The following is an 18625-nucleotide window of genomic DNA, read 5'->3' as shown; positions in this document are numbered from 1 at the left end:
AAAACTATAAAACTTTCAACAAAAGATGAAAAATGTGTCTCCCATTGGCATGAAAACCAGAGACTTCTTTGGAGAAAAGTATCATTTTGACAATCCTCTGGAAAGTGGGACACAAAAAGGGATGATTCTTTGCCATTGGCAGCAGAAACCACATATCAGCAAATCCCTCTTTGTAAAAAGTCAACATAAGTCACTCACACAACCTTGGATAAAAATATCAGGTTTAATTTTTTTTACCTTATGATTGGCCCTTAAATCAAATGCAATCAGTGAAGTTCTCTCTTGCTTTTATTTCCCCTGTTTTAGTCCCTGGAATTTGACATCTGTTGAATTCTGGATCTGGTTTAGGGCTTTTTCCAAATCCAAGACTTGGGGAATTTTGTTAACAGTGCAATAAAAATAACTTCATAGTGTTGCAGGGAAACATTAAAGCCTTTTTGTGTGCTGCTCTCTCCCTTTATAAAAAAATACAGACAATGTTTCTTTAAAAGTCTCCATCTGCAAATCCCATTAGATGTGCATATAAGGTTTCGGATGATTAATAGTTGCCTGCTTTGCTTTGGTTGGAGGGGCTGAGTGTATGCAGGTTAACCCCTCCCTCCCCTCTCTCACATTTCACTTCACAAACTTGTCACTTGCTGCCCGGCACTGTATTTAAAAAGTGTTTCACCCATGTCCAGCGTTTCACAGGGAGGCAGCTGCAGGCCTTGGGAAACCGTTCGGCCCAACTGCTGCATAGATCTGGTTGGGGTTTTCCAGCTGGGACTATGCGGAAGTTTAGTCAAGCTTCCAAACTAACAAATTTGCAATAGAACAAACTAACCATTTTTTAGGGGAGGCGGCGGGGGAGATCCAATTCTGTTTTTCCATATAAGTTTGGAGCTGTTTTTTCCCCTCTTTTGTATCCTTGAAGCCTGAGCCAAATCCAGTTACGAATCTCGGAGCACGGACAGCATAGAGCCAGGAATGGATCCCTCCGTGAGTAGCTGTATGCGAAGTCCCCGTCCCACTACCCCACTCTGGGGGTGCCTGCGGAATGCCCATTCGGAGCTCAGCACAGCAGCAGGAGCGCATCATTACCCACAAGCACCATTCTCATTCCATCAAAAACCAGACTTTGCTGCATATTCCGATTTCTCAGCCTCTTGTTTGGCCACTGCCCCCCACAGCTTCCCCCGAGAGGAACGCATGTTCGCAGAGCAGCACCCTTCTTTCCAGCATTCTGAATGGCACTTTGCAGCATCTGAGGCCAGAAGGCGGCTAAATCCAGGACTGGCCTTGGCTTCTGGGGAGCTAGAAAGCAGCAGCCCAAACCTAGTGGCTGCTGCAGGGGGCATGAATGAAGATTATGGGGTACCAGGAAACACTACAAATGAAACTGAGAAAAAGTCATCCAAAAGGAAAAAGGAAACCTCAGGTAGGTGGCATGTCACCAGGGATCTGGGGTAGCAAAGTTCACAGAGTCAGAACATCTGTGAGGTTCTATAGCAGAGATTAGGAAAGGAAACCAGTGAGAATTACACTTCAGAATTCTTGACTAGGGAAAAGTGTAGCTGGCAACACAGAGCACTACTGCTGAGCTAGAGTGCTTTCTGTCTGCTGCTCCCTTGTGTTCATGTTTGCTTTTCCAAATCTTGGGCCTGAACTAGCTACCTCCCAACATGGTCACAAGGCAGCCGTGGTGTCCCATATATTGGGACCACAGGCCTCGAATAAGGAGCAGATACTTTGCGTGGCTGCCATTTGCCCAAGTGTGAAATGATGGGGGTCAAAGAACAGGCAGCCTGTGGGAGCATGTTAGAAATGGGGAAAAGCAAAACAGGCTCCGGGCTAGTTACTGTCGCTAAGATTAAAGGATTAGAAAAGGATCGAGACACTCAAGAGTAACACAAAATTCACTGGGAATAAATCACTGTCAGATCTCACACCCCAAGCCGTAAAGAAGCAGACATCAAGAAAGCTGTGGATCACTGGATTGCTAAACGCAGTCTCCTGCAGCAGCGGGTCCTGTATCATGAAGGCTAGCTCCAAGGGGGACACTCATTCTGCCCTTTAACTAGACATCAGGTAGCATCTATACTGCGAGGTGCTGAGAATCTAACAGGAAAATTATGTCACTAATTTTACAAATTATTTGAGAGCTGAATAGCATCGACCTGACTCTCCATTTTCATTGCTAATGCACCTACCACTGCAGAATCTAGGCTCTGACCTCTGCTATCTGGAGCTGCCCATTGTAGGAAGCTATGTTGTATCGCAATGCAGGTTAAATGCAGCCAAAGAGAGAAGGTAGTTTTCAGCTGTCTGCAGTCGAAGATGCCTCCTCCCCTCCCCTTTGATACACATTCCACCTTTGTGTCAGTTTGGCTGAGCATTTAATACTTTCAATTCAAATCCAAAATCAGTGGTCGAGTTGGTATTAATGACTTGCCCATTAGACATAACCAGGACATGTTGTTTTCAGCTGTAAGGAGAACAGTGAAGATGGGTTTAATTGTGTTGTTGTAACTTGAAAAATGAAAAACTTCCACCTCTTAGTTTTCAAGGATCTCACGGATACTTTGCTGTAGACTGGCTGCTGCTGTCAGTGCATCCGATGAAGTGAGCTGTAGCTCACGAAAGCTTATGCTCAAATAAATTGGTTAGTCTCTAAGGTGCCCCAAGTCCTCCTTTTCTTTTTGCTGTCAGTGTGAAATACAGACATGGAGAGACCGGTAGTTTCCCTTAAGGAAGCTATCGAGTTAGGTATTTATTATGAGTCCCCTCACTGAAGTATTTGTGCCCACCAAAAACATTGATGCATTTATTCTCCCAGCACCCTTGGGAGATAGGGAAATATCATCCCCAATTTACAGACTAGGAACTGAGGCCCAGAGAGATTAAATGATTTGCCCAAAGTCACACGAGCTGTCTGGGCAGAGCCAGGCATTCAATCCAGATCTCCTGACTTTCTGCCCAACACCTTAACTCCAAGACCATCCTCTCTCTCTCCCTCTCTCTCTCTCTCTCCTCTGTCAGTGCCATTGTTAGCCCTAATCTCTGCTCGGGAGAGTTTCCCATTTCAGTCCCCTCCAGACATTGGCAGGCTGTCAGTGAGTATCTGAAACAGATAATAACCAAACCTGAGTCACAGACTCTAAATTACTCCCTTAGATATTTTATAGTCTCTAGAAACCCAACTTGATAGAAATTTTGGCCATCCAAACCCATAAAGGATTTTCAGGCAACAAACAGCCATAAAAATAATATAAAGAGCAATTTTTCTAGAACAGAACAACAATATTGCAAGTCATTAAGGTTTTGTTTTTTTTAAAGAATTTATGGGATTAAGAAATAGCTGGGACATCTCACTACATTCCAATTAATGGATATCTTTATTCTTAATAGTTTAATGGGATTCCAAATCATGTCCTCATGTGTTAAACAGATGACAAATAGTCCCTGATACCCTCCACCCCCTGATTGCTGTGAGCACCTTGCCACTCTCTCCTCCCGCTTGCTGCCAACCCTGTAACCCTGTAAGAGGAGCTGTAACCAACACTGCTACACATGACATCACTGAAATATAAAATGATTCTCTACCCTCTGGCCAACTGTTTTAATTATTCCTCCTTCTCTAGTTTAACACCTTGCACAGACAGTGTCCCAAAGGTGATTCCATTGCTGCTTTCATTTCATTCACTACTGTGCTGATGAAGCAGCAGCTAAAATTAATTGTTACTGCTCCTTTCCTCCCCTTCCCCTTCCCCAGAATAAATACAATAAAACAAACAGGGAGAAATTCCTATTGGGGTAAACATTCTGGTTTCCTGAAATCTAACGGCAGTTCCTTGAAATGCAGCTGGACACACGTTTATAGTTTGTTATAAGTGGGACATGCTTCCTCTCCCTCTTCCTGAGAATTGGCTTCAGTTTGCTTTAGCAAAATCCAAGTGTCCAAAGACTGCTCTCTTCAGAAGTTAGCAGTTGTTAATAAAGTGAAACAGCAATTTTCTACCACCTTGAGACATGCTGCAAGATAATACTCTATTACACAGAGTTATGTGATGGTGTCTTACCAGCTACTGTCTTTGCTGTACTGTAACACAGCCACAGAATTTCAATTATTTGTTTTGATGCCAGATCCTGTAATTCTTTCTTGGTCCATATTCAGCAGAGGATACATAATAGGGACTTCGGGATTGGGCTCTTTGCTAGTATAGTGCTCCCCAAAAAGTCCAAAACAAGTTTAACTCTGTGATAAACAGGGAGACTTATAGTGTTCTCTCAGTGTAAAAGAAAGATTGACCATTCTGCTTAATCCATGAAAAACAGTGCTGTAATATTAAACATATTTATGTAACTGCCTAGTATGGGCAGTAGCAGTCACAGCAATATTAATATGTGCATGTACATACCTTACACACACACACACACACACACACATCTTTTCTACTGACTTTTATTAGTAAGAGGCTCTGGTCTGCCCTGACTGACAACTTAGGTATGCCCAAGAAAGTAAAGGCAGAAGATGGACTAGAATTGGTTTTCACACCTATCATTGCAGTAGTTCTCCTGTACATCAGTCCTAATATTTTCAATTATTGTCTTTATAGATTTCTTCAGGTTTTCAATATTGTGCAACCATACCCATCACATATAAAAGCAGCTCTAACATGATGCCTTGCAATGACCAATATTACAAAAGCCAAGGCGTTTTATAATGACTTGTAACTTATGGTATTCTATGTTTTCCATATGATAAAGTGACTGTTACCAAGTAAACAAACAATGCCACAAGCACTTAACTAAGCTCTTAAATAAAACGACAAATGGTCTGAGTGTCAGAGTGACTAATAAACCCCTGCAGGCACTGACTGTGTGGGACATATATGGGACCGTGCGCAAGCTTTGAACAGACCTTCTGTAATCTCATTTTAGACTTTCTGTGTGAAGCATTTTCCAGATGACCACAGCGCAGAAGACATGTCCAGCCTCTCCATGTGTATCCACACACATTTACAAATAAAGTACAGAATCCTGGCAGAAACCCAACTCACTCAGATGGACAATTTGGATATTTCAGTTTTCTACCACTCAACAAACTAGAAAACCGTGTAGTAAGAACACGTCACACTAGAACATAGGAAACAGTACATAAAATTTGGTTATTCTGTTTATCTATCAGCAATTACAAAATGTTTATCCACTGGTAAGCACTATTGAATTTGGGGGAGTTGCACTGATGTAACTGATAGCAGAATTTGGTCCATTATCTTTATATAAATGAAAACATGCAGAATTTAAATGGGGATGTAGCAGAAATGAGATCTGACTACAGTGTGTAAGGATTCATTTACAACATTTTACATTCATACAGTGCCTTTTATCCTAGGAAAAGCCTAAAATATGTTACGAAATTTTCAAAGGACAGTGTCAGATCACTTTAGATGCAAAACATAAGGTTTTATAAATCCAAGGATCAATGAAAATAGCCCTATAATTTTAATACCCAATTAAAATAATCTTAAATTTGGATTTAAGCACTCCCCTGGCTGTGTTTGCAACCTAGACATTAGACTAGTGTGCTGGTGCATTAGAACCAGAAAGTGAAAGTAGTCAGAAATAGTCTATAAATAAAGCAAACTGACCACCCTGAGTTTCCAAACTCAGTGAAGTGTGCCAAGTAAAGGATCAGCAATAACAGTGAGAAGTACATTCAATTTTAAAAATCCTTCTTATCTTAATAATATAATAACACAGGTAAGGAAATCTACCTAAAAATATGTGACTTGCCCAACTGTCCCTTGAACAAACTGCTAATTAAACTTTGTATAATGAACTGAGAAGGCACATGGTATAATGGATAGCACTCTAGATAGGGACTCATGAGGCTTGGGTTCTATTCCTATTGGCTTCTATAGCTGAACCACTACTGTGTGACTTGGGTAAGCCACTTCTCTGCTCTGTACCTGTTTTCCCTTTTCTATTTAGCATGTAAACTCTCTGGGGCAGGCCTGGACTCTCACTATGCGCACATACAAAAAGTACTGAGCACAGTGGGGCCCAGATCTTTGTTGGGGCTTCTATATGCAATACAAATAGTAAATAAGAACACGTATACTGCAGGATACCTACAAGAAGATGAAATAAGTGCTTGGCCTATTTCTCTGATATTTATTTTTACATTTGAAATAACATACACTGCCTTGTCCTGTTGCCTAAGTAAAATATTAACCCTATTTACAGACCTCCATCAAATTTCTAACAAGATCTCCCATGAGAGCATTTACTAGTCATACCACTGATTGCAGAGAAACATGGAGGTTTTTCTATGGTTGACCTGCATTTGCAGTCACGGTGCCCTAAAAAGCATGTAGATTCTAATGTGCTTGTTAGCAGCTGCTGAAGTCAGAATTAGTGACAACCTGAGGTGCAAATAAAAAGCCAGAGGGCAAGGGCAGTGGAAAGGTTGGTGAATTAGTGGCAGGTGTTTCACTTCCATATCTGTGATTAAGACTTGACCAAACAGAGACATGAAGATTCAAACATTGTGGGTGAAATGTGCTGCAATAATTAGGCTGAATTTTGACTGATTTGTGAACGACACATGAGAGGTACCAGACGTGTGTGACAAGACAGAACAATCAGAATCCTGTGTGTGTTGAGATGAAGACACAGCACTCTGGGACAATACAATGAGCTTTTCACTTAATGCAGCCCATTTTTGCAGCTTATTAATAAATAATAATACACACGTTGGATAGCTAGAATGCCTTTTACCAAGGATCTCAAAGCACTTAGCAAGTTTCAGCTACATAAATCAATTATGAGCTATTACTGTGAAACACCTCTTCAAACTGGCCCATAAGCCATAGACGTCTTCTCCTCCACAAGCCCTCAGACATGCTGAAATATTAAAATAATTAAGATTAAATTCAACATATCAGGAAAAAAAGACAGAAGAACTAATGCAATGCTGCTGAATTCATTCACACTACACATTCCCTGCCTCCTTATTCCCCTTCCTTTGTGAACTGCCTGTATAAGTTTCTATTTTAGGGTCTTTGGGGCAGGTACCTTATTTGTTTCAGCTGTTTTTAAATTATCCAGCATGCTGAAGGTGCTATACAAACAGCAAATAAATAATATAAAAACTGTCGCAAGGATCCGCCTTGCTTTGCTTGCAGCAAACAAATGCTGAAGCTGCAGAAGTCTCTGTATGAGATCTTTCTTATTTTTTGTAATATGTTTGTAAGTCTCAGTTCCAAATTTCAGTACATCGTGCCTGCACTTATCAGAGTATCACTGACCTGAACCTGCATTAGGGAAGAAAAAAATGACTATCCCTTCACCTTTCCTGCACCTCTTTCTTTAGACCTGGGCTGTGTAACACACGAAAAGATTACTGTTGCTACTGTCTAGTCTTTTCCGTACACTTGTCTTTTCATAAGAAAGTGTAAAATGCTGAGTTTAACTGGATTTTTCTGCAGGCACCCACCTGTTGACACAAGTACAGTTAAGGCAGGAAGAAAACATATCAAAAGCCATCAGGTAGCATGCTTAATTGCCCCAGCCCTGTGCTGGCTTGGGATGTTCTTTTACTTTAGCAATTAGACTGTTCTAAACTGTGCTAGCAGAGATAATGCTAAATCAAGCTAAACAACTAAGTGTTGTCAGAATCCAGGAAGACTCAGTGGTTTGGAAATTATGATTAACTTAATTGTAATGAAAAAGCTACAGAAACTCTCTTCCTGCTCTGGATGACCTCAGAGGGACCAAAGGAATACTGGTTCCCTAGATTATGTGGACTTTAAGTGTTGATCATGTTATCCTTGAGTAGAGCTACATCTGAAATAGTTTGACAGGTAAAATACCTCCCTGAGGTGCATGCTGATAAGAACTTCTAGTTACTGTAGGAACAGATGTCAAATGAGCCAGTGATCTATGAAATCATTTCACCTGGACAACATGAATGCATATGGTGAAAGCCACACACACACACACACATCCTGTTAGCTGAGATTTTGGAATCCTGTGACTTGTTCCATAACAGCAAATCTTTCAGCATCTTGCTATTTTAACTAGCTAGAATAAATATGCCCTGAAAGCCTTTAGCATGAGAAAACATTACTTCAAAGACATTATGCAGATACTCCAATGGTTTTGTAACCCCTTTATTAATTGGGAGGAAAAAAACTACAGAAATTTTAAAAATGTCAATAATTAAAACTTCAGGTGCCTAGCGACTGGCTATGAAACCCATGCACATCTAGCAACCAAATGTGTCATTGTACATGCACTCCCAACTGACCTTCATGCTTCAGTGCTTAAGCCAATCTCAGACTATCAGGGGGTTAAGGTGAGGCCCCTTCATGGGGGAGCAGTTTGTCCTACATCTGCCTACTGGGAAGTTGCTTGCGCCTTGTTCTGGAACAGTCATAGCCAGGACCTCACACTAGGCTCTGATCCAACATGACAATTACTATGGCCTGGGCATGTTTCCTTTCGGCTTCTCAATTCAGAGTTCGAGTCCCAAATTCAAGGCGACTCTTCCGTAAAGTCGCAGCTGTTACAGCCCTGATGCCTCAGCTGTTACAAAATGCTGCATGCAGCTTTTTTGTACAGATGGTTGTTCACACCAGCTGTACCCCAAAATGTGCAGCAGAAATCAATGCTGGATAACAGCAGAGAGAGAGGCAGGCTATGAGTTATGGGTGAGAGAGAAGCTGTCTGGAAATATTTGTAGAGAAATTGTTCTGTGTCTAACTGCTCAGTGTGGCTGAGTGGGCAGAGGGTGAAGCCAGGTGAGCATTGTTGCTGCGTCACTGCTCGCACAGACGTGTTCTCTCGCCTTTCCTCTCATTGGGGGGCAGATTCTGATCTCAATCACACTGGTGTAAATCCAGAGTAAATCCCCTGACTTTACTGGATTGACTCCAGATTTACACTCTGGCCCATCATCCTTTTATAAATAACTGGTCATCTTTGCCCCTCTCCCGCTCTGTGCAAAGGTTGATGCAGATCTTGTCTCGGAAATTTTATGGCACAAAGACACAAGTACTTTTTGGCTCCCATGTGTCTTTGCTGCATGACAGCTCCCTTGGGGAAAACTTGTTTAATTAAGCTGCAGATGTGAGGGTGGAAGAGATGTGAGATCCAGGAGAGGATGGAGGTCTGAAAATGTTCACAGTCTGTGTGATAAATGCCACCATATCTTCCCCAGTGATACCAGAGGACTTTCTGGGTTGGGATCTTTTTGTGGATTGTGCTGGAGGGAAAAACCTTTCTAAAGCAAGGACTTGTAATATTTCATGTGCATTCTGTATTTTCCACATCCTATGGCCAAAACTCCAAAGAAAAGTAGAGTCAGTTTCTACTTTTGGAAAGGCACAAAACCCACAATCATAATTAAACAACCAGTCCCTTTAGGAGCTCTGTGTGGCATATGGCCCATGCCACAGGCTCCAAGTTACACAGCCTATTCCATTCCCCAAGATAATCAGCCTGAGGAACAGAGTTAAAATCATTAAAAATGACTGAAATAGTTTCGTAACAAAAAAGACCAGTTGAAATTGCCTTCTTTAGAAATTATTCACTCACATGAAGCAAACTGGGAAGCTTCAGCTAGTGCAGAACGTTGCTGCTTCCTTGCTTAGACTACACTGGCTACTAATTTGCTTCCAGATGCAATTTGTGTTATTGGCTTCAGTCACTACAGCCTTGCATGATTTGGGTTCTGGCTATGTCAGAGATTGCAGTTCTCCTCATGCTGCCCCTAGAAAGCAGACAGCAGCTGGGAATCCCCTGAGCTGGAAGCTCTCAGGAGCTGGTGGCAAAGGCCTCTCCACATGGGGTCCTCAGCTATGAAATTTGCTTCCTCCTGCTGCTCTGTCAACCCCCAAACTTGTTGACCTTTGGGGAATGATGTGAGACTGGTCTGTTTACTCAGGGAGATGGCAAAGCAGAGGATTTCTGTGAACATAAGAATGGCCATACTGGGTCAGACCAAAGGTCCATCTAGCCCAGTATCCTGTCTCCAGTGCCAGGTGCACCACAGGGGATGAACAGAACAAATGATACCAAGTGATCCATTCCCTGTTACTCATTCCAAGCTTCTGGCAAACAGAGGCTAGGGACACCATCCCTGCCCATCCTAGCTAATAGTCATTGATGGACCTATCCTCCATGAATGTATCTAGTTCTTTTTTGAACCCTGTTATAGTTTTGGCCTTCACAACATCCTCTGGCAAGGAGTCCACAGGTTGAGTGTGCACTGTGTGAAGAAATACTTCCTTTTGTTTATTTTAAACCTGCTTCCTATTAAACTTGTGCAATTGGGTTTGATGCTGGGTGGAATATTTTGGGGTGATTTTTCCTCTTACTTTGTTATTTGGTTGGGAGTGGGGTTAAAGATCAAGCTACAATGAACAGATTGTTACAAATGAAAAACATTTTTTAGAAATGTAGCCAAGGACAATTTCACCAGGTAATGCTGGCAGTTCCTAGCAGAAATTATTGTTAATGAGAGTTGCATGTAATTTCTCCATTTCTGATGGGCAGCACTAAGAGCGAACACATTATAAATCCTAAATTTAAACCTAATGGATTATTCCAGTTGGATTCCTTTGACAAACAAATTGAGCATTTGGTAAATGCTGTTGCATTATACATCCATTGCTTCTGTTATATATATATATTGCTTCTCCAATCTTCTTTTGTGCATCTCCTGGAATAACTCAATAATAGTATTTCTATTCTTGGGTGGGGGGGGGAGAGAACACTTTATACTGCTCTGAAAATAGGTGAACATTAATTAATCCCCAGAATAGCTCCCTTCTTTTTCCAAAATGCTGGCTGCTGCAGAATTCTGGATTCTCCTTGTCCCCCTTCTGGCTATATAGAAAACTGGAACCTGAAGGGCTTTAGATAAGGAGTTGATGGGGTGGCTAATTCTGAGCAGAGACCTAATGAAATAAGTGTATTCATTTGTATATATTTATTAAGCCTAGCTGGAGCTGATGCACCCCAGTTCATGTTACATTTCAGTGAGGTTCCAAAGCTGCAGTTTTGCACTGCAAGGTTTTTGCCAGCCCTGACATCATCACGTCTTCATGATGACTTTCCTAAATGGTGAAGATATTGACAAAAGACAGAGCTAGAAGTTGGTTAAAGAACAAAGTTGAGCGCTGCTGGGAAAATTTACTGCAAACCCCAAAGTTCAGCAAGGCCCAAATGTTCAGGGCAGCTTGGCAAGCTGTATATTGCCTTCCACCGGTGGTCTTACTTCCTCCCCCTCCTCTTCATCCTTCCAACACCGCCAGAGTTTCTGTCTTCCCAATGAAGTAACCAGATGCTCCCTAACGTGTGTCATTTCAGACAGCAATGGAAACACAGTGGAAAATGGCATCATTAAACAATTACAGATTTTTTTTAAACAAGCCCTTGAGATGAGGCAAAACATTCCACTGGCTACAAAACCTCTTTCACTTCCACTGAAACCAGCCAGCTCACATCTCGGTGCTAGAACTTGTAGAAATAGTTCCTGACACAAAAGCATGGACTTTGCCTTTGCGCACTGAAGCAGAGGAGCTGTGTCCCTCTGTTGCTTAGAAATATACAATAATCGTTCATTTAAAATAAACTGATCTTACTTTGCATGTGGCTATGGTCATTGTCAGAGCATTTTAAAATGTGGTTTGGACAGCAGCTCTCCAGCTAGGACTTGCAAGACCAGCTTTGGAAATGTTACTTTCCTAGGGGTATATGACAACTAAGTGTACGGTCAGCGAAAAACAGTTCAGGGCAACTCAATAAGAGCTGAGTAACTCTGAGTAACAGGGAAGGACATGATGCCACCAATGCTCTCACCCCATTCTGCCCATTGCTTTATTCACTCTAATGAGCATTGTTCTGTGCTTACGTTCACAAACCAAACACATTTCCAGAGGAATCTGCAGGCACCAGACCCAACTTGGTTGGGTCTTATAAACCTTGCTCAGAGCCACCAGCTACTCCAAGGTCATTGCCTTGTCAGTACGGGTGGTTACTCAGCACCTTTGCTTCCTCATCCCTCAAAGCTGGATCCTAGCCCTAGTGTGTGCAAAATGACATACACCAGTAGAGGTCACCACACACCTCATTAAGTGCACTGGCATTGAGACCAATTCCTAACTAAAATCTGAGGCAACAGCAGTCTAGGTAGGTGATGATGTGTGTATATAAAAAAAGGTAAGTAAAAGGGAAGGCCTGATTGTGCTAACTAGAAACAAACACAATGCAGCCAAGTGATGTGCAAGCTTCCTCCACACAGCTCTGCCAATGCCCCCAGCATCCCATCAGTTCTGTGCCTGAACTGACAGTCGTGTCCCAACTGTGTGACTGATGCTGTGAGGTGGGATGGAATAAGGTCATTAAACAAACTTTCACTTGGGACCTAAACCAGGATTCTATCAGTTCTCTTTGATGCATATAGCTGTATTAACCATTACGACTGCAACTTATACATAAAGTATGCTTGCCTCTTAGAAAACCAGGATTCCAGTAGGAAGCCAGAAGCCAGCAGCAAAGCACGGAAGGAGAGGACAGCTTTCACCAAGGAGCAGCTGCGGGAATTAGAAGCTGAATTTGCTCATCATAATTACTTGACGAGGCTCAGGAGATATGAGATAGCTGTGAATCTGGACCTCACCGAGAGACAGGTACCTCTGGAATATCTGCTTCCTCAGCTGTACCCCCTGACAGGGCTATTCCTGCCTGGACAGAAGGGTGTATGTACAATTTATTCACATTGCACCCATTTCTACTTTTGCAAATGTGCTTAAATATTTGTACACAACCTGAAAAACTTCACAGCAAATCTGACAAATGCATTTTAACATGGAGATAATTGAGAAGCTGATTTCTGGTATTTGGTTAAAAATATACATGTTTAAATATAATTTTAAGCTGCAAAAAACATTTCTGAATCACTGGTGTCTAAGTGGTGTCTTCAGAAGACCTATCCCATTCACTGGCACAAACCAAATGGCTGGTACTTAATAAGAAATGCTGGGCGGCAGCTCCCAAGATCTGATAACCAGGACTGAGCTGAGCCTTCAAGGTCCACAAACACTGCAGCATCCCAAGGCGCCCAGCAGTAAATGAAACAAGGGTGCAGAGGATGTTAGATTCTCATCTGATGAGCTGTCTTCTTTCAGGGTAAGGGAATGTTGTGAACTAACTAGGGAGTATAAGAGTGAGGAGAGTGTGGGCTTTATGAGGGTCACTGTGCTCCCAGTTTCCTAGTCTGCTCTTAGGAAGGGTTCTTCTATCGAGTCTTAATAGTTGGGCAATAAAGGAATTAATCAAGTGAAGAAAGGAAAATAGTATACACTTAGCTGACTCAGATAGGCCTATTAGAAATATGATAGGCAGATGGACAGGTGTATGCATAGAGTACTTCTGGGGGGAATTCTCTGTCACTGCGCGTGCACAGAATTCATGGCCCCCACAGATTTCTGTGCTTCTTTGCAGAAAAATGACTTCTGATGGGGAAGCAAAGGGAAGCCACAAGAGCAGTCATGCTCCCCCTCCCTGGCAATGCAGGCAGGTCGGTTTGGGCACCCAGAGCAGCTGGTAGAGATGTAAATCACCGGGGTGGGGAGGAGCTGGGCAGTCACATGTGTATGAGACAGAGAGAGACACTCTGTCCCTCTCGCTCGCTATTGTGGCATGCTCAGCGTGGAGGGGCGGGGCTTTGGAGTGTTTCTGAAGCAGTATGGCCTTATAAATGCTTATGGTGCTTTGTTGATTAGAACTGGTCTACATTTTTGGACTGAAAAAATTTCCTATCAAAATGTGCTCCATGAACTGTTTGCTACTGACCTTTCTGGAGCTGGTCAGTAGCCAGTATAAATCATGAGTTTGAGTTCCCAGCCCTCAATTGCTCGCTCTTCAATTGCCTATGATGTAACACTGAGCATATGGCTGCATATATTTTTTGCCTCATAACTAGAAATAAAGAGTCAATACTAGCTACATTACTAATAGATAGAGGGGGTTTAGTGATTTCCTCCAATTCTCCCCACTCCCATTCTCCATCCATTGTGTTGTAGTTTAAATAAATTATCAAAATAACTGAAACCAGCTTGATTATATTGTGTTATTTCGACCAAAAATATGTAGAATTTTGCAGAATTTTAAAATATTGTGTGCAGAATTTTTAATTTTTTGGCACAGAATTTCTCCAGGAGTAATAGAGAGACAAGAGAGACACCTTTTATTGGCCCAACTTCTCTCAGTGAGAGAGACAAGCTTTTGAGCTTACACAGAGCTCTTCTTCAGGTCTTCTTCTTCAGAAGGGCTCTGTGTAAACGCGAGAGCTTGTCTCTCACTGACAATAAAAGCTATGACCTTACCCACCTTGTCTCTCTAGTATCCTGGGACCGACATGGCTAGGACAACACTGCAAAGGTGCATGCAGAGACAGACAATGGGGAGCTGATGAATAATTCCTTCCTTTTCTCATCCAGGTTAAAGTGTGGTTTCAAAACCGAAGGATGAAGTGGAAACGTGTGAAGGGTGGGCAGCCAGTGTCCCCTCACGAGCATGACACAGAAGATATGGACTCTGCTGCCTCTCCGAGCTCTGAATAGCTCCTCACCAGTAGTAACGCACTGACAAATGCAGGAAGGGTTGTCAGTCAAAGAACTGACGCCACACAGTTTAGCAGCAGCTGCATCATTAACAGGTGCCCCTCCCTGCTCAAATCATCTCATCCTCCTGTGACTCTGGAAGTGGTGAGCCTTAACATGCCTTGGGGACTGTAAAGGGCACACAAGAAAGTCCAGAGAAGGGTCTGAATGAACTCTCACCACTGCCATCTTGGCAGTGCCAGTATTTCTTCAAAATAATAACTAAGCCCACTGACTATGAAACAAATAAAGCTGACTAGAGCTGGATTTCTGAGAACCAATACTGGTCTTCAAGTCCTCAAAAGACGCTGTTTAGAGGCACCAGTTTAGGGTTCAGTGGGGCAGTAATGTAGCTCCCCAACATATAACCTTATCCAGCATCTCTCTTTGGTCACTGCTATTTGTTAAACTTGAGTATTCCACAGAAGTGCTTTCTTCGTACATCACTCCACAAGTAACGAACATTCTGGTATCTACTGATGTTTCTTGTGTCATCCAAACTGAAAATATAAATGGTTATAAGCAAGTCTGGGGGGCAGTGGGAATGTCAAACAAAAGTGTGTCCCCAAATTCTATATAGGCCTCTGGCCATTGGTTTTGGAAGGGATCATTCTCACAAGGACAAGGGCTCCAATTAGAGCTGAGATGGCAGGCACCTTGCTGATACACCTGTGTGAATGAGATACTGGAGGTTTGTTTAATTAATCTTAGTGTAGCTGCTGAAATCAGAACATTAAATCTCACAGGGAATATTTTCAAACCAAACAGAATGAGGTCATGAATCATCACTGTTCTGCCCTGGACACTGAAATATAGCTGGTTATATCTTCTGAAAGAACTCTGCTCCTTTCTGATGTGTTTGTCACACTTGTTTCTGGAATGCCTCTGGGTATTACCTGCTGTTTCCTTTGTTACAACTCAGGGCTATCTGGGTGAGCAGAAAACAGTGTCCTTTGAAATGATTAGTTGAATTTATCAGTCTTAAGTTCTTGTTTCTTTTTCTCTTGGGATCAAAACTTTCTTCCAATAGGCATGCAGGTATGTTTATGTGAATTATGTCTGAATATACATGTCCATAATGTTCTATGGATAAATATTTACTATAGATGCACTCAGGGCTGGATTAACTCTCCTGTGGGCCCAGGGCTATTAGATTTTGTGGGGCCCCTGTATACAAGTCTTTTCCCTAATTTAAAACAAAATGATCACAATTATGGCGTAGAGGCTATTAAGTCTATACTAAACTTGCCTTTTAATCAACATAAAGCCATTCTGTGGTAATATTTCAGTCTTAAAACATGCAGAATATAGTTAAATTAATTCAAAATAGCCTACTTCTTACCTTAGAACAGCTGTTATATTAGTTTATTTCTGGGAGGGAGTTTGGGTGCAGGAGGGGGCTGGGGTGAGGTGGTGACCTGGGCCGGGGTGACCTGGGGCAGGGGTGAGGTGCAGCCTCTGGCTGGGAGCCGCTTACCACAGGTGGCTCCCAGCCGGTGGCGCAGCAGGGCTCAGGCCCCCTCCATTCCCAGAAGCAGCCAGCTGCTGGTACGTCTCTGCACGCTCCTGGGGGGAGGGGGACAGCGTGTCTCTGTGCGCTGCCCATGCCTGCAAGCACCACCCCCACTATGAGGACGGTGGTGGGGGCAGGAGCAGCGTGCGGAGCCGCTGCCACCTCTCTTCCCCCCTCCCCCTTGTCAGGGGCCGCAGAGACGTGCCAGTAGCCGGCCGCTTCCAGGAGCAGCGTGGGGCCACAGCATGCAGGCAGCCTGCCTGAGCCCTGCTGTGGCTGGGGCCCCCTTTAGCCCAGTGCCCTGGGCTTCAGCCCCTAAAGCCCCTGCGTTAATCCAACCCTGCATGCACTCCTAATCAATATTCAAGATCATCAAATTAGTAATTAATCATCTAACGAACTTAGTCCTTTTTTTCTGTTTCCAAACTTTCCACAGACAGACTAATTTTTGTGAATGTATTCACTGTTTGCAATTGTTTGAACACTTTATGCAAACAAATTTTAGCCTATGGATTGTTTGCAAACTATTTGCTTTCATTGTTTATGCTGTGTGATTGGTTGCCTATGCTGCATGGTATTGTTTCTGCTTCCTGATTAGATGACAAAAATTTTTAAAACAAAGGAGCCTAGCAAACCACAAGTGAAGAAAAGGAAACACGTCATAATCAATTATCTTGTTTGTGCACATCCTCTTCAGCATGTGAAATCAGGTGCTAGTAGGACGAACAGCCATTCCCCAAACATCCATGTGAGTAAAAACATGTTCATACAAAATGTTCATGGATATTGAATTAAAAGGAGCACAAACACAGGCAAACTGACCAGCTGTCTGGAACTCAAATGAAGGTGCATGAAGATTATTTTGCAGTATTTAGCCAGCTCTGTTATCCACCCCATGATATCACAGAGTCTGAGCCAGCCCCAAAGTGACAGGAAGTGAGTAACAGCCCAGCTTCCATTTAGGCATTACAAGAAGTAGCTCCATTTTGAAGAGAGCTCAGCATGGTGGGTACACATTGGCTGCCAAACTCCATTAAAAATCTGGCCACTCATTTAGGTGCTTAAAATAGGAGATGAGCAAGAAATGGACCCTTAGTGACCTCTACTGATCTCAGATCTGCACTGGAGCACTAGTAGCCAGCTGATTTTATGAGATGTGTCTGAGGACAGGATCCAGCCAAAACAATCCATAAACCATGCGGCAATTTGATATCAGTGGTGTTTGTTTAACCTCATTTTAATCAGCAAACACCAGATTCGGAGGGAAGCACGAGACTGCCACCTTCATACACAATGGTCATGTACCATGACATAGTCCATCTAGCGTGCTCTGGGCTTCCCAGGAGCTTTGAAGAAGGTGCAGTCTCTGGAGGATTGCTGCAGCACTACCCACTTTGCAAGGCCTCCTGGTACAAAGAGAGAGAGTCCTGAAGAGACACAGTTAGGACCTAATTCACTTGAGTTATAAAATATCTGATGCAAGTGTTTTGTGCAAACATGCTGCAAAAGTACCAATATGATTCCAAGCCAGAAACACACTGAAATGATATCACAGTGCTATCATTCCATCTAGAACTGTCTGGAGGTGTTTCTCAGTGATTTGGGCACCTCCTAATTTAAGACAGTTCTTTGCCAAGTTGCCAACAGGGCACTTTACCTATAAAATGCCCTGAATGTTGACACCCCCGTTCCCTCTCTTTTATAGTGTAACTAATCCTGTTACAGTTGCCAATGCATTGCTCCGATTTTGTCTCAAGATATTTAAATGCCCTGAACATCCCCAGCTGTCCCAACAATGCCACGTGAAATTGGCCCCTTTTCACCAAAGTTTGGAGTATATCAAATTATAAATAGTTTTAGAAAAAAATATGGTGTCTATTCCTTTTGTTTAATGTATTCTAATGTAATGTTTCCATATTGTAACAGAATCTCTCTCTAACTTTCTTAGAATTATATATGAAATGTTGAGTTTTTAAAGGACTGAAATTCATGTTTAAACATTTGAAGATAACATCTATTTGCTATCAGATTGTGTCATGCTATTTGCACATACCTGCAAGCCAGTATCATACTGTTTGTATTTTGATGTTACTCTGATGCACTGATAATGACAGACCCTAAATGTTCTAGCAAACTCCAGTCTCTGTTCTTTATTCCCAATGTATAAGCTTTGCAGAAATGGTTGGAAGCCCAGTTTCATATCTGAATTGTCAGTTAAAAAAATTATAACCATGTTACACTTTGCAAAAGATGTCCAAAAAAATAAATACAAAAGTTAAAGTTACCAAGAGTCTGGGATCCTTTTCCAGAGCTGAGAATTATTGTGTGTACTGAGCAAAATCATCTATTCAGATCCTTTTCTTTTAACATCTCCAACCTTTGTATGACTGATGGCAATGCACAAAGTTAAAATGTATATAATGATTTTAAAAATAAAGTGACTTGGTGAGGGAAAAGT

At 42.3% G+C, this 18625-nt stretch overlaps 1 protein-coding gene across 1 annotated transcript; it reads left to right on the top strand.

Moving 5' to 3' along the window:
* The first annotated feature begins 865 nt into the window (after positions 1–865).
* MEOX1 (mesenchyme homeobox 1) lies at positions 866–18417 on the top strand. The gene is made up of 3 exons (XM_084615618.1): positions 866–1417; positions 12508–12680; positions 14493–18417. Exons 1-3 carry the CDS (start codon positions 967–969, stop codon positions 14613–14615), a joined length of 747 nt encoding a protein of 248 aa, XP_084471744.1. The 5' UTR covers positions 866–966; the 3' UTR covers positions 14616–18417.
* The last annotated feature ends 208 nt before the right edge of the window (positions 18418–18625 follow it).

This window comes from Lepidochelys olivacea (assembly GCF_965140295.1).
Source record: "Lepidochelys olivacea isolate rLepOli2 genome assembly, chromosome: 27".
In the NCBI taxonomy this organism is placed as follows: Eukaryota; Metazoa; Chordata; order Testudines; family Cheloniidae; genus Lepidochelys; species Lepidochelys olivacea.
This window is presented reverse-complemented; position numbering and strand designations above follow the sequence as displayed.